This window comes from Euleptes europaea, chromosome 9 (assembly GCF_029931775.1).
Source record: "Euleptes europaea isolate rEulEur1 chromosome 9, rEulEur1.hap1, whole genome shotgun sequence".
Taxonomy (NCBI): domain Eukaryota; kingdom Metazoa; phylum Chordata; class Lepidosauria; order Squamata; family Sphaerodactylidae; genus Euleptes; species Euleptes europaea.
Window position 1 is genome coordinate 59,701,924 of NC_079320.1, and position 26,920 is coordinate 59,728,843.

General features: G+C 43.1%; 1 protein-coding gene across 1 annotated transcript; it reads right to left on the bottom strand.

Annotated features, from left to right (window-relative positions):
• Positions 1-841: 841 nt before the first annotated feature.
• Positions 842-21,210, bottom strand: ENPP6 (ectonucleotide pyrophosphatase/phosphodiesterase 6). The gene is made up of 8 exons (XM_056855612.1): positions 20,973-21,210; positions 15,930-16,109; positions 12,766-12,877; positions 10,930-11,071; positions 9,026-9,205; positions 7,139-7,276; positions 2,185-2,308; positions 842-1,077 (listed from the first exon to the last, which is right to left on the bottom strand). The coding sequence occupies exons 1-8, from the start codon at positions 21,208-21,210 to the stop codon at positions 872-874; spliced, it is 1,320 nt and encodes a 439-aa protein (XP_056711590.1). The 3' UTR covers positions 842-871.
• Positions 21,211-26,920: the final 5,710 nt, after the last annotated feature.

Genomic DNA, 26,920 nt, shown 5'->3' on the forward strand with positions numbered 1-26,920 from the left:
TCAACACACTGAAAGAAAATGCCAGGAAAGCCCATAGCCAAAAAAAAAAAAAAAATAGGAATAGTGATGTGGAGGGGAACTTGGGAAAAGGGGAGTTGTTGTAGAGCAACCACATGGCACTCTCCCAGGATTACCTCTGTGGCAATGTATGTAAGGCCAGAAAGGCTGTTGGAGGAGGAAGGAGAAAGAATCCCTAGTTCTGTTGTGGATTTGGTTGCATTGTGATGATGGATTTTGAGCTTCGGCTAGGTCCCTTGGAGATTGATGGAGGAACAGAAGACAAGTAAAACTGAAAGCGGTTCTCCTTTTTTGCTGACTTTTGTACACACGTTCTACCAGTAGAAGAAGAAGAGTTGGCTTTTCTGTGCTGACTTTCTCTACCACTTAAGGGAGACTCAAACCGGCTGACAATCACCTTCCCTTCCCCTCCCCACAACAGGCACCCTGTGAGGTAGGTGAGGCTGAGAGAGCTCTAAGAGAGCTGAGACTAGCATAAGGTCACCCAGCTGGTATCACATGCAGGAGTGGCGAAACAAATCCAGCTCACCAGATTAGCCTCCTCCGCTCATGTGGAGGAGTGGGGGACCAAACCCGGTTCTCTAGATCAGAGTCCACCACTCCAAACCACCCCTCTTAACTGCTACACCACGCTGGACTTCCCAAAAGGAGGAGCTCACTGAAGTATTGCTTCTTACACCCCAGATGAAACCTGGAGACAGGCTTGTTGTTGTTTTTAAAGAGATGAATGTGCATACTCTTCTCCAGACAGCATTCTGTTAATGCTGCTATTCAAATGACGAAATGGGGAGGGGGGGGGGGGAAACTGGATACACTGGCTGACATTGTATTGGGACCCGAGTAACAAAATGTGTTAAACAAACAACACAAACAGCATTAGTGCCAGTGCAGAGCTGAGCCATTGGAATGGCCGTGCCAAACTGGCATTATTTTTTAACATACACTCCACTCTGGACCAGGATCCATTGTTTGGCTGCGACTGTATTCCTGCCACTTTGCACATAACGTTATAAACATCCACTGATCTGATCGGCGCCGCTCTGAAGTTAGACTTGAAATCTGTAGGGGGGAAAATGACAAGGATGCATTTTAGTTGGTAGCATTCATAAGCAGTGTTGCAGTCTAAATGGATATCAGGGTTCTGGGATCTGTTGTAATAGCAGGAGATCTCCAGCTAGTAGGGTTGCCATCCTCCAGGTAGTAGCTGGAGATCTCCTGCTATTACAACTGATCTCCAGCCGATAGGGATCAGTTTACCTGGAGAAAATGGCCGCTTTGACAATTGGACTCTATGGCATTGAAGTCCCTCCCCTCCCCAAACCCCGCCTTCCTCAGGCTCTGCCCCAAAAACCTTCTATCGATGGGGAAGAGGGACCTGGCAACCTTACCAGCTAGTACCTGGAGATTCAACCAAAGGAAAAAAACCACTTGTGCTGTATCACGTAAGTGCAACGAAAAACCAGCACACAGGCTCACCATAAATCACAAGAAACTATGATCTGTATCACAATGGATAATTCTTAATGTGTTCTATCACTAATATTTACATATATACTTACAACATACAAAATTGTGTGCAACAATGTGCATCATATATTCAAAAGTTCTTATGTAACGTAAAGCGAAAGAGACCAAGATGTTAGAAGTTCCCAATGAATGGTGAAAGGATGAAGCTGTGATAAGACGCACAAGCAAGAGCGGCAGAGTCACTGTGAGATCATTCAAGCATCCAAAATTCACAGCAAACGCCTGAAGGCTGATGCAAATCTTTGCCCCGCAGAACAGGGCGGGAATTGGAAGACCCCCGGCCCCACAAGGAGATGGACTGCATAACGAATTGTTACAGAAGAACTTTTGAATATATGATGCACATTGTTGCACACAATTTTGTATGTTGTTATATGTAAATATTAGTGATAGAACACAATAAGAATTATCCATTGTGATATAGATCATAGTTTCTTGTGATTTATGGTGAGCCTGTGTGCTGGTTTTTCGTTGCAAGTACCCGGAAGTTGGCAACCCTGATCAGCAGGGGCTGTAGTATTAAGGAGAACTGGGAGAGACTGAGTGAAAAAAAACAGCTGAATTCAACCCAAAATCTGTGCAGGTGTTAGAAAGATGGCAAACATTTCAGGGTGATGATTATTTCTCCAGTTGGCCTACCTGGGCCATATGCAAGGAAGAATCCTCTCATATCCATGAGCTCATTGTCATAGCCATGCCATCCATTCTGCCAGGCCTCTCTTTTCCCAGTGCCGTTCTCCCAAAATGGAAGCGTTTCTCTGCTCTGTGTTTGGGGGAGGAAATTGGTTTAATGTGAGTTACACGCCTTAAGCTAGGGCTGTCAATTCGGTTCGGTCCGAACTGAAAATCAACTGAATTTCCCCTGATTCGGTGCTTTTCTGTTCGGACCGAACTCAAAACTGGCAGGCAACCGGGGGGCCTGAATTCAACGAGTTCGGGAGTTCGCGAATAAATTCGGCAAATTCGGCCGTCAGTAAGCAGCATAACCGTCAGTAAGCAGCATTCTCCTCCCCCGGCCAATCGGTGGGCAAGCTGGGTCTTCTTCTGGCCAATCAGTCAGGATTAAGTACTGGAGGAATCAGCTGATGTGCGGCCCGGCCAGGGAGAGAGAGAGAGAGAGAGCGAAATCCTCGTGTGTGTGTGTGCGGTGCTTGTGCACATTCGCTCCTTTCCGTGGCTGCAGGGGGTGCATTTTTTGGGGTTCACACACAAAACTTTCACTGGAACTTCAGATGAAGCTTCTTAAGGTACCCCCCCCAAGTTTTGTAAACATTGGGTCAGGGGGTCCCGAGATATGGGCTCCCCCCCTTTTTTTCCATGGCTGCAGGGGGCGCATTTTTGGGGGTACAAATCCCAAACTTTGAGCGGAGTTTCAGACCAGTGTTCTTAAGATACCCCCCAAGTTTTGTAAACATTGGGTCAGGGGGTCTCGAGATATGGGCTCTCCCCCTTTTCCCTCCCCCCTTTTCCATTTATGTGGCTGCAGGGCAGAGCAGAGGAGCTTGCCAACCCCCCGCTCGCCTTCCTGGGAGTCCCGGGAAGACAGGCAAGGGGTCTTTAAACCCCTCTGCTTTGCCTGTCCAGGCAGAGCAGAGGAGCTTGCCAACCCCCCGCTCGCCTTCCTGGGAGTCCCGGGAAGACAGGCGAGGGGTCTTTAAACCCCTCTGCTTTGCCTGTCCAGGCAGAGCAGAGGAGCTTGCCAACCCCCCGCTCGCCTTCCTGGGAGTCCCGGGAAGACAGGCGAGGGGTCTTTAAACTCCTCTGCTTTGCCTGTCCAGGCAGAGCAGAGGAGCTTGCCAACCCCCCGCTCGCCTTCCTGGGAGTCCCGGGAAGACAGGCGAGGGGTCTTTAAAGGGTGCACTAGTTATTAGGTAGGATAGCACCCAGGCTTGGGTGAGGGAGGTAAACCTCTTGGTCATTTAAGCAGGGGAGGTTTTGCCTTGGATTTGCAACTCTCCAGATGCACATTTTCCCAGCCAGATTCTCCAAACTCTGCATGGGGGCTTATTGTTGAGTTTTGAGAATTTGGCTGGGGGGAATGTGCATCTAGAGAGTGGCAAATCCAAGGCAAAACCTCTCTGACCCTGGAGATTATAGATATGCATCATGACTAGTATTCACTTTGACTAGTAGCCATGGATAGCCCTAAGCCCTAAGCCAAAAGTTTTGCATTGGTTTTTATGGAGAAGGGGGCAAGCCCCCTTCCAGCCCCCCCCCAACCCAATCCTCACCAAACACGGGGGTTCTTGCAAGGATTGTCCCACCAAGCTAACCTAAAAGTTTGGGACCCCCACCTCAAAAAATGCCCCCCCAGAGCAGTGGGAAAAACCTCCCTATGCCTGCCTATGCTGGGAGATTTCTCATTAACCTACTTCCCATGAGGGGTTAACACTTTGGGCGTCTGTGGTTAACCGCAGAGGAAACAAGCTTAATGAGAAATCTCTCAGCACCAGCAGGCACAGGGAGGTTTTTCTCACGGCTCTGGAGGGGGCATTTTTTGAGGTGGGGGTCCCAAACTTTGAGGGTAGCTTGGGGGGACTCTTCTTGCAAGAACCCCCAAGTTTGGTGAGAATTGGGTCAGGGGGTCCGGAGTTATGGGGCCCGGAAGGGGTCCCCCCCGCCCATTGCATGAATAGCAGCCGGCTTCTGTTCTTTCTTTCCTATGGGGGGATGGGGGGACCCCTTCCGGGCCCCATAACTCCGGACCCCCTGGTCCAATCTTAACCAAACTTGGGGGTTCTTGCAAGGAGGGTCCCTCCAAGCTACCCTGAAATTTTGGGACCTCCATCTTAAAAAATGCCCCCCCCGAGCCGCGGAAAGGCGCGATTGTGTTTTTAATGGCTTTATTCGGCCGAATTTTTTTCCGAACTTTGAATTCCCGCCGAATTGAACGGATCCGAAGTGGGGGAGTTCGGACTTCGGCACGTACCGAACCCACAAGGGCCAAATTCGGCCGAATCCGAACTGTACCGAATATTTTTTTTTGACAGCCCTACCTTAAGCTACAAACTTAAACACAGCTACTTCCAAATTCATACTTTTGGGTTCTGCTACATACGTTGAGTTTTAGGGCCTGTTGTTCTTGTAAAGATGTTTATTGTCCAAATTTCTAGAGTGTTGTCCTCACCTATGTGTGCCAGACCCCTTATTACACTGACCTTTTCTATGAATCTACTGCTTTTCATGTTCCTCTTTATCGCATGAATACAGTTTTTCAATTCCTGCACAGGCAACAAGCAACGGCATTCATGACAGCAAGTCTTTCACATTGTTTTTCATGAATATATGGCTCCTGCTGACCTAGTTCCGCCTTTCTGCTTTATGTCAATCTAAACGACCAAGACAAACTCCCTTTTTACTTTCTCTCATATTAAAATCGTTAATATATTTGAACATGTGCATATGGAATGCTAGCTGCTGTGCGTTTGGCCCTCATTCCCAATATTCTCTGAAGTACTCTTTCTCTTTGTATGGAAGCCTGAGCAGAGGGTATTCCATTCCTTGCTTTTTGACACACAACTAGCTGAGCCAACAGCAACATCCAGAATTGTTGAAAGGCTTAACTTGAGTTATGTCACGCTGGCCTACTCTAGAGGGAGATTGCAAATTAGGTAAGAATTGGCAGGCCATGAGTCGCTGCTAGCAAACACAGTAGACGCTGCCTAACAGGGTACCGACCACTGACAGCTCTGCTTCCTGGAATGACATTAAACAACACAATGGGTCAAAGGGGCTCCGCAGAAGGAAGGGGGCATCCATTTTTCTCATTTGCTCGCTCTGAGTGCCATCAGCAAAAATAGATGGAGACAAGGGAACCACATTTAATTTGTCAGCTAGAATTGTTAAGTTATCTAGTACATCTGCTGACTATTAGAGACAAAGAAATGTATGGATACGCAAGGGTTCTAAAGCTTTTTTTTAAGGTTAAAAAGAATAACTATGATGCTGCCGGTTTCTAGGCTTGGTTTCTAGTCATAAATCAAAGGGGGGGGGACAAAAGAGTGTCCAGAATTGTGTGTCTCTGTGTGTGGTTGGGTGTGACTACTAGCTGAAACTCACTGAAACTATAACCAAGAGGGCATCAGTCTTGGGTTTGCCGTTAGTTACTCATGTATCTGTCAGCATCACTCATAAGAAAAGAGGAATTGGAATATGCCATCAGCAGAGGCAGGAGGAAGAGGAGGAGGAGGGAGGAGGAGGAGGAGGGCTGGTTTTTATATGCTGACTTTCTCTACCACTTAAGGGAGACTCAAACCGGCTTACAATCACCTTACCTTCCCCTCCCCACAACAGACACCCTGTGATGTAGGTGGGGCTGAGAGAGCTCTAACAGAGCTGTTACTTGCCCGAGGTCACCTAGCTGGCTTCATGTGTAGGAGTGGGGATACAAATCCAGTTCACCAGGTTAGCCTCCGCCGCTCATGTGGAGGAGCAGGATATCAAACCCGGTTCTCCAGATCAGACTCCACAGCTTCAAACCACCGCTCTTAACCACTATACCACACTGGCTCACGCAGTTATATAGCACCGGGATGTCGCAGGAATCATGAATCTCTTCACATTTAGTACAAGGAAATAATGAGCACAAAAGACGTGCAAGTTGTGCATCTGTGTGGCTAGCAGAGCCCAAATAGAGTCAACTGCTGTTTTAGCTGAGCATATTTTCAGAATTTGAGGAGCTGCTTGGATGATCAGCTCTGATAATTGGACATAGATGCAGAGTTCTTTGTAGGTATGCATGTGCCATCATGTCACAACCAACTTATGGCAACCCCAGCAAGGGACGTTCAAGCTAAGTGAGAAGCAGAGGTGTTTTGCCATTGCCTTCCTCTGCAGAGTCTTCTGTGGTGGTCCCCCATCCAAGTACCTGGTGAGATCAAACTGTTCCATGCCTCCTTCTCTCCCTTAAACAAAGTTACAGCCTTCTAAAATGATTGACTTTAATGGACTTAGAAGAGTGTAATTCTGTTTAGGCCAGCACTGTAAACCAACTAGATATGAGCGGCTTGCTTGCAAATATCTCAAAAGGTATATCTCATATTTTCAGAACTTAATAAACTGGGGCTGCAGTAGCATGGGTATATTACAGTAGTTTTAAAGAGATACACATCCTTGTGTGTGTGTACAGTGTCGCAGCCGATTTATGGCAACCCCTTTTTGGGGTTTTCATGGCAAGAGACTAACAAAGGTGGTTTGCCAGTGCACAGCAACCCTGGACTTCCTTGGTGGTCTCCCATCCAAATACTAACTAGGGCTGACCCTGCTTAGCTTCTGAGATCTGATGAGATCAGGCTAGCCTGGGCCATCCAGGTCAGGGCACACATCCTTACTGTGATGCATTTGCCCTTGAAGGTGGTAAATACAAGGTAGGGCATCATTTAAACTAATTTAGATCAGTCCATGGATTGTGACCAACAGGTCATCAGCCATGATTGCCAGTCCTCCAGGGGCTCGATAAACTTCCTGTTGTTGTTTTGTTTGTTTGTTTTTGCTGCCAACCCAGCATTGCAAAAACAGAGGTTTTTAAAGTGCCAGGCCACAATGCATAGCTGAGTTCTGTTTGATGGGTCACAAATTCATGCAGGTGATTTACCTCCACTATGAACCATCCTTCTTCAGCCACAAGTGTCAAAGGTGAGACAAATTTCCCCTTTTTATAATAGAACCTGTCAGGAATATCTTCTTTCCTGTAAACTGTCATATGTGGCACATTCTTCAACTTGTTATATACCTGCAAAGAAATTAAAGTCACGACATTTGAGCACATATTTACGGTACGGCAGCATGCATTATCACGTTGAATGCAAACCATTGCTGAAAGAGAGGCTGCCATTTTTAAGCAATATTATTAATGTGGATTTAACTCATATGGGAAAACTCTTCAATAATTTTCTTACAGAGGTTATCTCTGCGCAGAGTTCTTGTTCCATGTCCCCCTACCTTAAATCATAATGGATTTTATTTTGGCTTCCGCCAATCTTTCATGTTTTTACCTGTTCCACTGTGCATTCCCCCCTTGCTTTGGTAAGATTTTTCCTGAAAGATCATACTGAAAGTGGGTTTGAGGGAAGTGTGAACAATGCCATATTTCATATAATTCCCCCTGCTCCATCTTCCAGACATTTTGCTCAGTTTTTAAATTATTGGTAGTTGTAATACAGTGTAGTGTTAAAACATTATAGTGACACACCCACTACAGATATATATATATATATATATATATATATATATATATATATATATATATATATATATATATATATAACACGGGGAAAGCTCCATGTGGAAATTCCACTGCTATTGCAAATGTCTTTGTATTCATAACAGCAATAAGAGGAAAATGGGGAATCGCCCCCATGTGGAAGCAACCCAACATGGTGGTTTCCACACATGGAGAAGAAGAGTGAGGTTTTATATGCTGACTTTCTCTACCACTTACTGAAGAATCAAACCAGCTCACAATCACCTTCTCTTCCTCTCCCCACAACAGACACCCTGTGAGGTAGGTGGGGGTGAGAGAGTTCGGAAAGAACTGTGACTAGCCCAAGGTCACCCAACTGGCTTCATGTGTAGGAGTGGGGAAACCAACCCACTTCACCAGATTAGCATCCGCCACTCATGTGGAGGAGTGGGGAATCAAACCGGGTTCTCCAGATTAGGGTCCACCGCTCCCCCCCCCAAAAAAAAACACTCTTAACCACTACACCACGCCACTGGGGCTTTTCAATTTAAAAAAAATTGGCACTAAAATATCATTCTATTAATATGTTATTGTAATAATAGTTATAACAGGTTCTGAGAATTCTCAGCTTTTGTTTTGTTTTTTAAAGTGTCTAGCCCCTCCTGCTGCAAAGATATACCTTCCCCCTTATATCTTCACAAGGGAAGAGGCTACAGACTTTAAGAAATTTATTTAAATAGGTATATATGAAAAGAGTACAAAGAAAGAAGTTAGGCGGTCAACAGTACAGTCCTAAGCAGGGTGGCAACTTCTAAGCCCACTGACTTCGATGGACTTAGTAAGGTGTAAGTCTGTTTAGGATGGCACTGCAGTGTTTGTACCCAAAGGCTTCTAAACGGTCCTTAAAAGCAGACCACTGTAGACTGAGGTACAGGAAGAAGTCCTTGGAACATCCTAATTTCAGTTATTTCCGTGTCAGCAGACAGGGTCAGCCCCCCAGTGGTTGCCAGGTCCCTCTTTACCACCGGCAGGAAGTTTTGGGGGCGGAGCCTGAAGAGGGCAGGGTTTTGGGAGGAGAGGGACTTCAATGCCATAGAGTCCAATTGCCAAAGCGGCCATTTTCTCCAGGTGAACTGATCACTATTGGCTGGAGATCAGTTGTAATAGCAGGAGATCTCCAGCTAGTACCTGGTGGTTGGCAACCCTACCCCAGTGACATATTTAGCTACAGAGTATTGCAAAAAAGAAATGATTGGCACAAGTGGGATTATGAAAGAGAAAATGTGACTTTTTCCTTGCCTGAAGCTCCTTGTCTTTTGCTGGCCACAGACTTACAACCGGGCCTCGGTCCTTTAATAGTATAACATCACTCATGTTGATACAGTTCCACAGCTCAATCACTTTTTCCATCCAGTAAATGTCAGTCATCCCATGATCCGAGAAAAGAATGACATTCAGGTCATTCTGCATGCCCTTATCCTGTCAAGATAGTTAGCTCAGTGGATTACAGTTTGAAAAGTACAAAGTGCAGTTCCCCATTTTTACGCTGGTAATCAGATTCACCCCACCTGCAATGCCAGCACGATGAGAAAATGTACAGTGGAGGTTAATCTCAACGCGCACCTTTTCAGGACTAAAGAGGCTGAAATAAATGAGATTGAACACATACTATGTGTTGCAATGGGGAACAGTGGCAGACTGGGTCTAAAAATATTGGTTGCCAGGAGACAGGGGGCCCACCCACAACTATAAGGCTATCATTTAATTTTTATTTTATTTTTAACATATTGTCTAATGTTTAAGGGGGGCCCACTTGCCATCAGGCAAGCTGACACAATGGCCAGTCCGCCACTGATGGGCACACAGTAGGGTTGCCAGCCAAGTGCTGGCAACCAGTGGAAGTATTTTGGGGTCAGGGACTTGGGAAGCAATGTTGCATGAGGTCATGCCATCACTTCTGGCTGAGTATCTGGAAGTCACCAGGGCTGCCAAGAACCAACATTCCCCCCATGACCCTGATCCAAAACAATATCATAGCAAAACAAATCACTTGGCTTTCTGTTACTGTCAATAGAATAATAATTGTTACCTGAGAATAAGCTCCATTGAATTCAGGGAGACATCAGTCTCTCTCCAAACAGTAATCAACTGCAAAAAGACTTTAAAAATATTTCTACTAATGTAAAACAAAAAACTAACTGGGTGCTTAATGGGGAAAGGAAAACTGGGGTGATGTGAGAAGTGGATTTCTTCATCCAGGGAGAGGAGGCAGGTGAGCCAAGTCTACAGATGGTGTTGACTTCCTGCACCTACACTAACTTTAGAAAGTGATTCTAGTCCCCAGATACTAAACCCCAACTAGTTACAGCTCTCTCTTCCCATCCCATCCCCTTCTGACCTGCTGCTACCTTCTTGAAGAGGGAAAAAGGAAGCAGGAGGGCAAGGGCAGATTGGGCAACTGAAATTACCATTGAAATAATTTCCAGAGTGACCCAGGTACAGATCTTCAGTAAATCAAAGGGTACAGAATTAATTGGATCTTTGGGGAGTAATCCTAAGCAGGTATCCTTAGAAGTAAGTCCCATTTTACTCAATGGGGCTTATCCCCAGTGGGGTACAATGCAGTAGGGTCCACACTCCAGAGCATCTCTAGGGGAACTGAACTCTGAAGTCTTGATATTGTAATGCCTGTAGATCCCTGAATCCCACCTGCAGGCTGGCATCCCTAGCAACAGGCCCCCCCAAAGTGCCCCCTCAAAACTGGCATTCAAGAGTATACTGCTCCTGAACAGTTCACCTGGAGGTTCTATTTGGTCATTAAAGTCTTCAAAGAAGAAGAGTTGGTTTTTATATGCCGACTTTCTCTGCCACTTAAGGAAGATTCAAACCGGCTTACAATCACCTTCCACCTTCCCTTCCCTCTCCTCACAACAGACACCCTGTGAGGTAGCTAGGGATGAGAGAGTATGACTTTTTGGGGAGGTTTTTGGGGCAGAGCCTGAAGAGGGTGAGGTTTGGGGAGGAGCTTCAATGCCATAGAGTCCAATAGCCAAAGTGGCCATTTTGTCCAGGTGAATTGATCTCTTATCGGCTGGAGATCAGTTGTACTAGCAGGAGATCTCCATCTAGTACATGGAGGTTGGCAACCCTAGTAAGTGTATATCATGGGGGGGCGGGAAGTCTAGCTTCTGAGCAGTACTGACCTTGATTAACTTAATCATATTCAACAGTACATTGTCGACCGCTTGTAAGGCATTCTTCCTCTGAACAGACAAAGGCCCATAATGATGACCTTCTACATCAATCCTTTCATAATACACCGCTGCCATATCTGCTGTGCCTATTCTGAAGTGGAAACACAACAGAACAGTTAGGTAAGAAACAAATATGCTGCAGTTTTAGCATGTTTTTGAGATATGACATTCAGACTGAGGGTTTTTTTCAGGTTATCAACTACCAATTTTGCAAATGAAGGAGGTATAGTTTGCATATGACTCTGGCCAGGCCTGATTCAGGTAAAGGTATGTACTTAAGAGGCGCTAGGTGTCTTGTAGCCTTTTTGATGGTCCTCTCTTTTTTGCCTGTGGAAAAGCTAGCTGGAGCCAACTCGTACACCATATTGCGTCTCAGCATTTCAAGTTTTTCTAACAAAAATGTTCATACCTTTTGTTCTGGATAGAAATTTTGTGTTGTTTCTTTTACAACTAAGACCACACCATTTCTTTGTTATTGGATCCTTTTAATTTTTATCTTTCCTTGGCAAAGTTGCACCATTATACCCACTACATCATTCGCCTACAGAATTAAATTAATAACCGTGTCCTTGGTCAAAACTCTAGAGAACCCTTCCTAATCCTTCCAAATAGCCACCCTGAGCATCCCTAAAGACAGCTAAAGGTACTGCTAACTTTTTTTTGTCTTGGTTGTTTATTTAAATAAGTTATAATTTACCTTTCAGAAAATCTCCTGCAATGTCTTACAGGAAAATCTTTAAAATAATGTGTCACAAATTCAGCAGCACCATAAGTAGGATTGCCAGGTCCCTCTTCACCACCAGCGGGAGGTATCTGGGGTGAAGCCAGAGGAGGGCAGGGTTTGGGAGGGGAGGGACTTCAATGCCATGGAGTCCAATTGCCAAAGCAGCCATTTTCTCCAGGTGAACCGATCTCTATCGGCTGGAGATCAGTTGTAATAGCGGGAGATCTCCAGCTAATGCCTGAAGGTTGGCAACCCTAACCATAAGTCATAAAACTAGTAAAACATCAGGAGTTAAAAATCAATCTAATCTGCAAAGGATGGTCCAAAACCAGTATCTAAAGCTGAAAAGGAATAATACTCAACAGAAAGGAGTTCCAAAGTCCACAAAACTTCTGAGGGTGAAAAGTGGCCCTTAGGCCCACAGGCTTTGTGTGTGGAAGATTCCCAGGCAGTAGGGACTAGGAAAAAGGCCCCAGAGTGCTTCTGGCAATCAGAAAAGATAGTTCTGAGCACTGAGTATAAGTCAGCTTCATGTGTCAGTTGAAGAGACAGCCTCTGACTATATAAACCCAAGTGACCGATCTATTTTCCCCTACAATGTCTACTATATATGCCTCCAACCTGAGTGGAGCCCCACTTTTTTGGAACTGGCTGTCCACTATGGTAAAGAGTGCACCATCTCTGCCCTCTTTTAGGAGAGCTTGCAAAGCAGAGCTGACTGGAGGCCTTGTTACCCCGAGCTTGCTAGCAGCCTTGCTGTTGGTTTTATTAATTTTAAGCTGTCTGATGGTTGTTCTAGATTTTTGTGGCATATTGTATTATTGTGGGAAACAACTTTGAGCTGCAAAGGAAAGATGATATACATATTACCTCTACTATATTTATTGCCTTTAGGTCCCATTTTTCTTCAGTCATACAACTGAAGTTGGTGTACATAGAGTTCCCAAGAGGTCTCCTGTCCAAGCACTGACAATATCTAGACCTGCTTTGTTTATGTGACTTCCAACTATACATTGAGGCCTGAATACACTAAACAAAGGAACATATTTTGATGATTTTACCTCAAAGATTCAATAGCATTATTCACAGCACTGGAGAAATCGGCATCTGTAGGAACGCTGTAGTATGGTAGGCAATAGGTAGGCCTGATTCCAAGGATTTCAACTTCACACCCTGACAAAAGAAATGTTGGTAATTATGGCTTATTCTAGATTCAGGACTTTCAATGACTGAAATTAATCGCGAAGACTTGAGGCTGAGGAAGATTTTTAGAGGGATTCCCTCTCCTAGCTTCAGCTGTTCCTTTTGGTTATGGAATTTATGTCAAATCATTGTTAGAGCTGAAATCGACTGGAACCCTTGAAATTGAAGTCACCAGTGCAAATGATTTAATGTGAAACTTTGCAGCAAACTAAAACAAACCCATGCTTTGCAGCAAACTAAAACAAACCCATATAGATATACACGAACACCAAAATGTTGAAACTTGCATCTGACATTTTATTTCTTTCTAATTGATTCCATCACAAAGTATAGTATATATTGGCATATTTGTCAAAGGTAATCTGACCTGTAGGAGTAAATTGGCATATAAGCTTGTGTTGAATGGAAAGGCACTTCCAGCTTTTGCTTTCAGGATGACAGTAGAATCAACCCAAAGTCTCTCCAGTGAAAGTTTGGAGTTATCATAACTGTTTTTGAACAGTACTTCCTCCCTCCCATCCCCAGTCCTCTTATCTTGAAAAGCAGCAGTCAATAGCAGCTGAGTCCACACACACACACAAAACTTGTCTACCAGATCCTGAAGTGGCATGTGTGGCTGTGTAATTTCATTGGTTAGCCTAATGACCTGCAAGTAATTTCCATTAAATTAGAAAGCCTTTGTGTGACCACGGCCCGCTCTAGTTCTTTTTCCCCAAGAACTGGCAGCAGTGGATCAAAATATCTGTTGAAAACCAACTTATTCTCTCTCTAGTATAGCGCTCAACAAATCCCAGGCACCAAGACACCATGGCACCTAGAAATAGGCTTATCATTTGCCTAAATTTGCCATCCTCCAGGTGGTGCCTGGAGATCGCCTGAACTACAACTGATCTCAAGACAACAGAGATAAATTCTCCTGGAGAAAATGGCTCCTTTGGAGGATGGATAGGGTTGACATGTCTTTCTTTGCCACCGGCAGGAGATTTTGGGGGCGAAGCCTGAGGAGGGTGTGGTTTGTGGAGGGGAGGAACTTCAATGCAATAGAGTCCAATTGCCAAAGTGGCCATTTTTTCCAGGTGAACTGATCTCTATTGGCTGGAGATCAGTTGTAATAGCAGGAGATCTCCAGCCGCTACCTGGAGGTTGGCAACCCTAAGGATGGACCATATGGCATACCTCACTAAGGCCGCCCCTCTCCCTAAACAAACCCCAAATTTCTAGGAATTTCCTATCCCAGAATTTGCAACCCTTCATTTACCCACTATAGATCTCTATAGTAATATACAAACTACAGATTTATTTTTAAAAACTGCAAAAAAAAAAAAACCCACTGGGGGTGGGAGGATGGTGGGTAGGAGGGGACAGAATGGGGATAGGCCCATGTGGAGACTTCACTGCTGCTGCTAATAGCTTTAGAACATAAGAACATAAGAAAGGCCATGCTGGATCAGACCAAGGCCCATCAAGTCTAGGAGTCTGTTCACACAGTGGCCAAACCAGGTGCCTCTAGGAAGCCCCCAAACAAGACAACTGCAGCAGCAGCACCCCTGCCTGTGTTCCACAGCACCAGCATGTTCCTCTGATCCTGGAGAAAACAGGTATGCATCATGACTAGTATCCATTTTAACTAGTAGCCGTGAATAACTCTCTCCTCCGTGAACATGTCCGCTCCCCTCTTAAAGCCTTCCAAGTTGACAGCCATCACCATATCTTGGGTCAGAAAGTTCCACAGTTTAACTATGCGTTAAATTAGCTTTGCATTCACAATGGCAATGAGACCACAATTTATCTATGTATTTATTATTTACTTAAAACATTTCTATGCTCTTCAGAGTTCTTGAGGTGGTTTACAATTGGAGAATCCTCAACAACATGCAGGGGGCATCTCATGTTATTTCCCCCACTATTTCCATCCCTACAAACCCTTATAGCTTCTCCTCCTTTCCTTCTTCCTTTCCTGCTTCCCACCTACAAGCCAACCTACCTTAATCTATCCTTCTCCCCACACTGTTTCCTCTTTCCCTCCCCTGGAAGAGCATACCGGTATATCCTCCCCTTTCCCTGCTTTCTTTTCTCCTTTCCACCCACCCACCACCTTTTGTCTGGCCCCCATCTTCAGCTATATTTTTTCCCATGTTTCCAAGGCTTTTTCAGGTTTGTAGAAAGATCTGTCTTGTCTGTTCATGGCTCTGGTCTCCAGATTTAAGTATCCTCAGATTTGGTGATACTGGGAATTAGATTTATTTTGATGATAACTATATAAAACAACAAGCAATTAAAAACAGGGAATGACATCATGCAGCAGCAACCTATGTTTTTTCTAGACAATAGTTTTTAAGACAATTTAAAGTGGTATGATAGGAATGCTATTTATTCCCTATTCAGGATAATTTAGTGTTCACATCATTTGAATCCCCAAATTGTGCCATTTGTATTATACCAACTTTGTGATTATAGTGTTAAATGTTTTGGTCTGCAGAACAAATGGGTATTCCATTCCCCCCCCCCTTTATCTCAGTCAAATGTACAGTTTTCCAGATTATATGTTTGACTCTGAGACCTTAACTTCTGGCTTTTGCATATCTAAACATTGACTTAACAGTTAGATACTGAATGTCATAACAAATCTTTGAAAGCAGTCCAGTACTGCTTAGGAGGTCTGGGAAATGTCTTAAGTAGAGTGGGAAATGAAATTTGAATGGTTGTTTTTTTATATTCACTAATGTTAAAGATTTGACCATACACTTTACCTAAAGCAAACATATTAATTCTTTTGAAATACTGAGCAGTGCTTGGTCACTAGAAGACAGAACATATCACCAAGTTTAAAAGAGGGAAAGAAGGTCACCCAGCTGGCTTCGTGTGCAGGAGTGGGGAAACAAATCCAGTTCACCAGATTAGCCTCCACTGCTCATGTGTAGGAGTGGGGAATCAAACCCAGTTCTCCGGATCAGACTCCACCGCTCCAAACCACCACTCTTAACCACTACACCACACTGGCTCTGGGTTCCATGATACTAACCAGGCCAATAGTACATGAAGACTTTCCGCTTTGCTTTCATCATGGTGACCCACAAGGGCTCTGATCCATTCCACCAAAGAGGCAATAGGCTGTCTTGAGTCACACCGATATCAAACGACGCATTGGTAGTTGGGTCCCACATGTAGTTGCCAATCATTTGATGCACCTCACAGTGGCGACCTGGAAGGTAAAAGAGTTGCTTAATATTCTGTCTGCTCCGAAATATTTAGCAATAATATTTCCTTTTCTGCTTTCAAAGCTCCGTGAAAGGAGAATAGATACTAATAATATCCCTATGGAAAAACTAGGTAATTACTGTTACTCAGACTTTGCAGAAGAGGCAGCTAAAGGACTAAAGGTAAAAATGCAGTTTTGAAGAACTTGGGTTGCTGGAGTTTGTTTGTTTCCCTGGGAAAAGTTGATTTGTTTTCATCAACCAGTGTCGGGGCTTTCTAAAGCAGGTGGAGCTTTACAGTTATATTTACTTTGAATGAAGGCCTTTTTGTATAAGCGGCATCACAGAAGGGTTTTCAATCCTAATGCGGTTTCACTTCATTATATACACCTGGTGGACGCAGCCACCAATCACAGTAGATATCCAATTATCCTGGTATTGCTACTGCATTGCATCAGCCACCTGGCTCTAACTGGATCAGGCCAGCTTTCTCTAGCTCCCCAGGTACTTTCCAGGCTGATTACATCATCCTTAGATCTCACTGATCTATCCTGCACCTGTCAAACTATCTGACAGACTTGTAATCTTGACAGTGACTTGAAGAGGGTTTTTTCTGTTCAACATTTTCCTCTCAGGTTCAGCCTTGGAGAAGAAAAGGTGGGGTGGATTCAACAATCCTCCAAATAGTCTTTCTCCAACTTATGTGGCTCTTCCTCCAATGGAGGAAGGCTCCTTAGATTGGAACGAGGCTTCAGACTTGAGCCAAAAGAAAAGGTGGGGTATAAATATTTTAATTAATAAATAAACTTTGCTCAGTAGGGTGGTAAGAGAGGGGCAGATCCACCTCAGTAAGTTTGGACTGAAAGATGTGAGGGTTCTGAATCAGCCCCACCATAAATGCTTTTTAAAGGTAAAAGGTAAAGGTCCCCTGTGCAAGCGCCAGATCATTCCTGACCCATGGGGTGACGTCACATCCCGACGTTTCCTAGGCAGACTTTGTTTACGGGGTGGTTTGCCAGTGCCTTCCCCAGTCATCTTCCCTTTACCCCCAGCAAGCTGGGTCCTCATTTGACCGACCTCGAAAGGATGGAAGGCTGAGTCAACCTTGAGCCGGCTACCTGAAACCAACTTCCGTAGGGATTGAACTCAGGTCGTGAGCAGAGCTTGGACTGCAGTACTGCAGCTTACCACTCTCCGCCGCGGGACTCCTAAAATGCTTGTTAGACTTTTAAAATTCATATATTTTAACTGCTATAGTTTCGCTACATACCTAATGTATCTAACATGTGAATGCAATGCAGGCCTTTGCTGCGTTTGATGAGTTTGTGAAATAGAAAGCAAAAATCAGTTGGGATGCCCAAGCTACTGTTAGTTCAGTCCCCTTGTACTACAGACTCAATGAGGCCACAGACCATGCGGTGTAGGGTTGTCCGCAGATGCGTAAATAATGAGCTGGGATAATAAAAGGGCCAACTTTATTTAATAATTCAAGAGGGATCTGCAGCGCACAAACCAAAACATCGCCAATAACTGACTGCTGTGCGGGCCATTGTGGGGATGCTGAAGAGTCAGACCTCCTCTTGCTTTTGCATCCCTGCTCTAAGGCCGAGGCCCACCCTGGCTCTGAGCTCCGAGCCGTCACATGTGGTACGGCTCCTGCTCTTCCTTGCCAAGACTTTTTAGTGCTCGAGGGAGGTGTGCCGCGTCCAATCCACCCTATCCGCAAGGTCTATAGGTAAAGGATAGCGGCACCCCTCGAGTTCCTGTCCCAGGTCCCTGCCAGGCACCGAGGCCCCAGTCCTGGTTTGAGGGTTACTCCTTCATCTTCCCAAGTGATGCCTCAGGGTGCTCACCGGAGTTGTAACATGAACCATGAAGCCAATGTGCCCCTCCCCTCAATTCTTTGAATGTGGGGAGGGGGCGGTCTTGTCAGCACACGCTATTACAACTGATCTCCAGCCGATAGAGATCAGTTCACCTGGAGAAAATGGCCACTTTGGCAATTGGACTCTGTGGCATTGAAGTCCCTCCCTCCCCAACCCCCACGCTCCTCAGGCTCCGCCCTCAAAATTTCCAGGTATTTCCCAACCCGGAGCTGGCAACCCTAGATCACACTTGCAGTCCACCTTATTAACATGTACAATTTGGTTGTGTGGAGTGTGGACCAGTCTGTGGACTATTATTATATTGGTGTTATACCTTGTAAATCTAATCCTAGAAATAAAGAATAAGTAGCTAAAGAAATAGACTTTTAAGGAAATAATGCCTCAAGAATATAGTGATCCAGCTGCTGCAATTGATCTGACCTTCTGTCACCAGTTGCTTAGTTCTTCAGCTCACACAGGCTATCTTGACAACTTTTTAAACCACCTGTAAAAAAACATTCCCGCTGGAGTATTCCATCACCACATATCCTATCCCACCTCAGCATCAACAGTCTCTCCTATCTCTCTGAAAAGTACTTTTACACACATCTTCCTGCTGCTGTAACTTTCTTGATTACACTTCATTGCCTTTGACAAGCATCTTAAGCCGAGGAGTTCCTATTTTCAAGCTCCAGTCAACCTAGACATAATGTGGTGCAGGTTAAAGAGCTATTGACCCTTTATAGAAAACAGGGGAAAGTACTCCTTTATTACTTTCTTTTTAGTGCATCAATTCTCTGGGTGCTTGACCCATAGAACATTTTTTTAAAAGTTGGTTTGCTCCTTCTTTACCTCAATTGATAATCTTCTGTGGCAGTTGAGAAAAGACTTTCCACAGCAAAGTATAAACAGAGGATTGAAGCTGCCATAACAAAAGTGAATGTTCTAGAATTGTGGGTGTGGAAAGGATAGCCAAAGACCTTCCACGTCAACAATAGACCCAAAGCAGTAATGCTCACAGCATCACTGCACATTTGCATTGTGTATTATAAACACTGCAGAAGAATAGGGAAAGTTCCCAATGCCCAAGATACTGGGGTGATTCAAGCAGTAATATAAAAGAAGTGTCATGGTAGTTAGTTCAAATGAGGCAAATCTACTTTTGATAGTCAATTGCCTTTTCTGTGTCTACAAATTGTCAGAAACCTCGTTTGAATTAGCTGGGCCAGGAAGAAAGAACTTCCATTTTCTGTTGCCACCTTTCCACATTATGCATAATTTTCTAAATCTTTCTTATGTCTCCACTGGACTTATTTCTAAACTAAAAAACTCATGTTTTAGCTTGTTCCTTATTGCATGATTTATTATTTTAAGCATCATTGCGTAACTGGTGGAAAAACAGGATAAAAATGAATCAAATCATTAATAGGTAAGGCTGCAGTCATGCGGAGACTTGCTTGGCAGGAAGTCCCTTTGAATAAAAGAACTTGCTTCTGTGTAAATATGCCTCAGGATTTGGCTGTATATGTGTCAGGAGCCTCCTATACACTGATGTTTCTAAAGGCATAGGTAAAATGCTTTTGCTGGAAAGCAGGGCTGGGGGGTGGGGAGTGCAGAAAGGGAGGCCGCAGTAGCAACTAATAAATCCCAAATACGAAATTCTAGAGGGAGCATATTAATTTGTCTTGAGGAAAAAGAGTTGTCCTGCTACACAACAGTTTATCAGCTGAATTTCTGGGCACATTTCCTTTCTTTGTATTCCATTTCTTTCTCATGCATTCCAGCCATATAATGATCAAGCAGGAAAGTGAACTTTGGAAACATGACAGATGTTACAATCCATGAACTGCTCACTCTGTAGGCGTCCTATTAATGCTGCTACTGTTTCTCTAGGGTTTCAGTACTTCGTGACTGGCCAACTGAGTATTTAACTGCCTGACCATAAGGTTTACTGTACCATCCCATAAAGTATGACGTTACGCCAGTTTTAAAGGAGGTTTTATGATGCTGGTGTCGTATTCACAAGCAATGGTAGAAATGTTTTAAATGTAAATTGTTATAAGTATTCTTTTATCAGAAAATCATAATATTAAAAATTGTAATTTCTCACAATGCAAAATTCTTGCCTGTGGCAGACATTGGAATTGTCATGCCTGCATGCTTAATGTTTTAGAATTTATTCATTTGGAAGCTATCTCACACAGTATACTTTAGATTCTCCTTGAGTGTACAGCAAGGACATTGTTTATTTACAGTTTAAATGATCCATTTGCATTCTCTACTGCAACAAACAATAACTACTAAAAAAGAAAATAATTATCCCTGTCCCAAGAGAGTTTCTAATTTTTTTTAATTTAAAATAATTACAAAATTGGGTTTGTATGGATGAAGAAAGAATCCCGGATCCCCCTTAGATTTTAAAACCTGTTCCTATGAACTTGAACATTCATTCTCAACCATGAGCAAAATATTTCAATCACTCCGCATAATCTAGGGATGGAATATGAGCCAGCTGAGAAAAAACATTGTGAGTTGGATCCCAGAGTTTTTTCACTGTTCATGAAACATGTATCAGAAGAAAGAATAGATCTACAGGATTCATCCCTATGTATCCTAGGTTAGTTTAACTATTTCTGCTAATGCCAAATATTATTCCTTGGAGGATGTCATACCAGCATTCGGTTTATAATATAGAGTGCTGGTAAGAATCCTCTGTTTAGATTTTTTCCGTGGTGGAATTTTCAAATGATCCAGCAATTGTCTGACCAGATTACGCAAAAGTTTCATTCATGATAATAAAGTGAACTGAACGGATGGATCTCCAGTTCAGACTGGACCGTGCCCAGTCCAGTCATGCATTTTTAGCATTCCCTGAGTGCTCAGAGAGCTTTGCGATTCCCCACAGTGTTACAGAACCCAGTGACCTTATGTGTTTGGCAACAACCAAAAGCTACCAGCTCTAAAGAGCATCCCAGGAGGGAGAAAGGGAAAGAACATACTCACCAGTCATCAAGGTGTAGTAGTTTGGGTAGGAAAGACTAGGAAAATCTGGGGTCAGGTAATCCGCTTTCACGCCACCGTTGACAATCTCTTTGAAGCCAGGCAAGGACCCTAGTGCTTGATCATCAATATAATCATGGCGAAGGCCATCGATTAGGAACAGCAGGAGCTTCCGATGTGCCAGGGATGAACAAGCCAGGGTCATGACAAAGAGGAGAGAGAGGGCCATGCGCATTGCCATATTGGTGGCTGTGTAGAGGAGTCCCTCCAGAGCTCAGCCAGCGCTGCCGGTCTCCTTATGCTGTTACTCCGAAAGAGGCATCTGAAGCTGCTCTCAAGGGCTGGCCCTGACTTGGCCGGTTTGATTCCAAAGTTTAAAGGTACAGCTGCATGAATTGCAACAGGCAGACTTGAAAAGTTACTTTCTAACTGCTGTGATATGAACTTTGTCTGCTAGGGTGATGTACAAGAGTATCATTTAGCGAACGCTATCTGTGTGTGTGTGTGTGTTTGTAGGGGGGGGGGGATATAGCACCAGCAGAGCAGGACAAAGAAAGTTCATTATGTTAAGTCTACGCTGACACAGTTGACACAGAAATAATATAGCCCTTTCATTGACCTGTATGTCAGATGTTCAGATCCCTGATGTTGTGGTTAAATTTGAAATCAAACTAAAGCCTTTTTTCTTAATTTTGTTTGGTTGCTGCAACTTATCTTTAAAAACAGTTGACATAATCATAAGAAGTAATGCAGGGTAGTTTTATTTCTCCTTTTGAGGGCTTTGTCTGAAAAGCTGTGCTGCAGAAATATATCAAATGCTATTGTTCCCCCAGAGACTGCCATGTTTTATAAGCTTGTAAACGAATAATATAGAATTTAACTTGCACAAACTCCTATGTTAGCTTTTATTAACTTTGGTGTGAGACATCAAGAAGTGGCGTGTTTTTGTCAACCAAACTCTATCCCATATATAAGTGGCTCTATTGTTTTTTTTCTGAGTAAAGCAGGTGGTAAATGTTGTCATGCCTGTTTGCTTGACATTTTTTTTCTTGCCACACTGCTGTGCAGACACTTAACAAACTATACAAGTAAAAAGGAAAGCCATTTGTGAGGAGGAAGGTAGCCAGTACTTTAGAATCATAGAAACATAGAGTTGGAAGGTACCTCCAGGGTTATCTAGTCCAACCCCTTGCATAATGCAGAAAATTCACAACTACCTGCCCCCCAATCCCCCAATCCCCCAGTAACCCCTACTTCAAAGCCAAAGAAAGGGGAAAAAACCCTCCATGATCCTTGTGCTATGGTGGCAGCTGCTGCCAAAGCAATATTTTAAAAAATCTGCACAGCCAGTCAAATCTCCAATAGTCAATCAGAAGCCTTGCTGGGCAAAAGCCCTACCTGGCCCCACCCACTTAAAAAAAACACTTGGCAGGTGCCAGAAAAGGTGTTGGGGGCACCACAGCACCCACTGGTAGTACATTGGGGACCCCTGCTCTATCAACTACAACATGCTGGCTCTTTATTTATACCTCAATACTTGAGTACTTCCAAACCCAAGCTATAAAGTAAAACTTAACAGTGCACTGATATTTGGGGTGGGCGGGGGAGAGAGATGGGGAAACTAAGACTGGATTTATTTGTATGGGTAGCTGAAGCAGCTAAAGGATCCGTGGTAGCACAGCTGGGACAGATGTCCAACTGTAAGAAACCCACCCTGAAAAGCTGCAGCTAGTTAAGGTAGACAGTACTGGACTGAATAGCCTGTTCATTGAGGCAGCCTCTATGCTTTATCCAGTATCAAAGCCTTGACCTGGAAACTACTCTTATAGTAAATATGAACCAATAGATCATCCTCTGGCATCCTTTTGGAATCATTCTCTCTAGAAAAAAAATGGCCTTGAAAGAAAACATTGTGGTGGCGAAACTGTGATACGGACCTTGCTTTTAACGCGGACATCAGTTCATCTTATGTGGGTCAGGTAACACAGAACATTTGTATGCTGCTCAGGTAACACAGAAATCTAAATAATTTGGCACGGATATGAAACATTCCACTATTCTGTAAAAAAAAAAAAATTCAGTCTTGTTTCCATCCTCTTTCTTCCTTTGTTCATTAATGGCGTAGTTCCACAGGATTTTAATTGCTGAATAATTAGAAGGATACAGGCTGATAGTCCTTAAGCCAAAAGCAAACTTCCGATGAGCTAAAACAGTTAGTTGGGCTTTTTGATCTAGGGAGATTAGAGCAGCCATTTGGAATGTTTCCTTCTGTTGAGGGGGAAAATAACAAAGAACTGCCCTCATTCTTACATTGTGGATCCAGTCTCTTCATGCTGATGCATGACAAAAATGGGTTTTGAGAGCTGTTTGGTAATCTAGTATAGTATAAAGCTAAATAAATTTGGGTGCAGCATATTGAATGGAAAATAAGATTAATAATTTGAGAAAGGTCTCATCAGGGATCATTTCTCGAGTTTTATTTCACTGCAAGCGTGAGTTTTGGCAAATGTGAATATTAAAGAGAATGTTTCTGAGCATATGCAGAGTACAGTTTTCTTGCCATAGTCCACTCATTTGGGACTAGAGATATGGAACTGAAGTAGGGTTGCCGACCTCCAGGTAATAGCTGGAGATCCCTTGCTATTACAACTGATTTCTAGCCAATGGAGATCTGTTCACCTGGAGAAAAAGGCCACTCTGGCAATTGGACTCTATGGCATTCAAGTCCCTCCCCAAACCCCACCCTCCTCAGGCTCATCCCCAGATATCTCCAGGTATTTCCCAACCCGGAGCTAGCAACCCTAAACTGAAGTCAAAAAATATAGTTTCTCAGTAGGCATAAAAATCAACATTTTGGTAAACATTAAAACCAATGAACCTAAGAAAAATGTTGTCTTTAGTTATGGCTTATTGGTTATGGTTTAGTCCCAGAGAATGAAATGGGGAGGGAAAGTTTAAAGTGTCTCGAAACCATGATATTATTAGCAGAATTATAGAGAAAAACTTGTATAGTAGACTAATCATTGCTACAGCATGCACACACATACACATGCACACATATATACACTGTGTTGGCTCCAACCAGCTTTTCTGCAGGTGAAAATAGGTGTAAGGGTCTCCTTTGACCCCCCCCCCCAAAGGCTAGGCTGGGGATTGTGGGACCTACATGGACAAAAGCCATGTGGGATGGGGGCTGTAGTAACAAGGAGAATTAGGTGAGATTGAGCGAAATGGTGGCTGAATCCAATCTATTTACTGATATAAGATAGGAAACTTGGGGGGGGGGTAAGTTAACCGTGTCTTCTTTTCCCACTTTTCTCTTTCTTTTTTTTATAATAATTTTTATTATTTTTTTCAACATATATAAACAAAAAAATCAACAATTAGTAAAAGTCATTAAAATAGAAAAACAATAGATTGTTGAAAATACAATTAACATGTTTAAATAAACTATGTGACTTTCAAAATATTGTTGAAGGCTTTCACTGTCAAAGTTCATTGGTTCTTGTAGGTTATCCAGGCTGTGTAACCGTGGTCTTGGTATTTTCTTTCCTGACGTTTCACCAGCAGCTGTGGCAGGCATCTTCAGAGGAGTCACACTGACACTGTCACTTCAGTGTTACTCCTCTGAAGATGCCTGCCACAGCTGCTGGCGAAACGTCAGGAAAGAAAATACCAAGACCACGGTTACACAGCCCGGATAACCTACAAGAACCTATGTGACTTTCCCTTCCACCTCCGTCGATCTCATAAATATCTCCGTCTATCTCATTATAAATTTGTATACTCTTTTGATATAGTTCTAATCCTAATATTGTAATATACTTACAAATGTATTTTATTTCAAAACCAAATATAAAAATTCATGTATATACTTAATTCAAATATACTTGTTATCTATCTTGTATTCAATCCTATTATAATAACTATGCATTCTGATGTATACACATCCCTAAAATTGATATAAAATGGATCAGATCAAAGAGTAACCTTCAAGTTTCCCCAGTTGCAATTCATTTTCACAATAACTTCTCCAAGCTTGCCATTCTCCCATAAATTGCATATTATCTTTTTGATTTATCAGTGCCGTAAGTTTCGCCATTTCCACCAGTTCCAACATTTTTTTAATCCAATCTTTTTTTATCTGGAATGTCCGTTGATTTCCATTTAGCTGCATAAATCAATCTTGCAGCTGTGGTGGCATAGATTAAAAATGATCTTTGAGTCATGATAGTATCCAGTATCATACTAAGTAACATCATCTCTGGTGTTTTAGGTATATTATTCTGAATAATCAATCTTATTTCGTTGTAAATTATGTTCCAGATTTTTTAAGCTTTATCACAGGTCCACCACATATGATGGAATGAACCTGTTTCTGTGTTGCACTTCCAGCATTTTGGAGACATTGTATTGTAGATCCTCGCCATCTTTTTAGGTGTTATATACCACCTATATATCATTTTGTAAATATTTTCTCTCAAAGACTGAGCAAGAACACACTTCATATCTCGAGACCAAAGTCTTTCCCATTTAACCAAAATATGTCGTTACCCAACGTTTGTGCCCAGGTAATCATGGTAGGTTTAATCTGTTCTTGTTCACAGTGAATTTCCAATATTAATTTGTACATCTTAGAAATCAGGTGGTCTTTTATATCCAATAGAGATTTTTGAAAAAATGATTTATTTTTAGAGAATCCTGTTTTCAAATCCTGTATAAAAACCAAATTAATTTGATGGTATTGAAACCAGGTCAAAAGGTCTTTTACTTCCTCATAGTCTTTTAAAGAACATTTATTATTGTCCCATTTCAAAAGTTCCTGATATGTAACAAACTGTGCAGGTCTAAGTGGACGTAATGTCACCATTTCTAGTGATGATATCCAGTTCTCCACTTTTCTCTTTCTTGAAGAGATATTGAGTTAGTTTATAAATGATCTATACTCAATAGTAATAGGTCAACCATTGTGGTTTTTGGTTTTTTATTTCTACAAGACTTAGCCATAAATAATGTTTATCCACAGCCAGACACTCACAAGAAGTGTGGGCTCCAACTACATTATTGTTTTGAGCGGGTCTACTAAACTCATAATGTAACTTGTATGTAATGTATTGCCAGAAATATTATGGTGAGGGGGCCTAGGGTATGCTAAGGAGGAGGGATCATTAATCAACTTGAAATAGTAAAAATGTAAGTTGTTCCAGTATGCTTAAACATTAATTCACTTGAAATGGATTTTAAGTGCGAGGTGTACAGTTTTTCATGTAGGCTTGTATTCTGAGGCTGTCAACGACTGATATTCAGTTCACAATGGCAGAGTTGCATCTGTCCAACACAGCATTTTTCCCCTTTGCTGTCAAGTTGCAGCTGACACAGCATTACCTGATTAAAACTAATGTGCTCTTCACAAACACAAAACCACAACTATATAAGTGGTGGTAGTAATGTTTCAGCCAGAGATATGGTAGGCAATTGAGGTTGCAGTACAGTGCTCATTTACCTCAGAGCAGCAGAAAAAGAAGAGTTGGTTTTTATACCCCAATTTCCTAAACCTTTAAGAAGTCTCAAAACTGGCTTACAATCACCTTCCTTTCCTCTCCCCACAACAGACACCTTGTGAGGTAGGTGAAGCTAAGAGAGTTCTAAGAGGACTGTGACTGGCCCAAGGTCACCCAGCAGGCTTCATTTGTAGGAGTGGGGAAACAAACCTAGTTCGCCAGATAAGAGTCCACTGCTCCTAACCACTACACCACTCTGGCTCCCATTGGAACCAGTGGGGCATTCTTCTAGGTAAACAGGGATAGAATTGTGTTGTGAGAAGCCTGCACAATAATGCAAAAGTAGATGTTGTGTATGTATATAGTTAGGGAGTAAGCAAGGGGAGACCTAGGAGCTGCACGAAGGATCCTAAACCCTGCTCACCCTATTGGTCAAGCAAACGGACCCCA

Bases quoted from the DNA above. Each gene is read 5' to 3' on its own strand.
- ENPP6 (XM_056855612.1), bottom strand. From the start codon at position 21,210: ATGGCAATGCGCATGGCCCTCTCTCTCCTCTTTGTCATGACCCTGGCT. The intron at 11,072-12,765 runs GTAAAATCATCA...TTTCCACTTCAG, and splicing joins AATGCTATTGAATCTTTGAG to AATAGGCACAGCAGATATGG. The intron at 9,206-10,929 runs GTCAGTACTGCT...CTATCTTGACAG, and splicing joins ATATGATTAAGTTAATCAAG to GATAAGGGCATGCAGAATGA.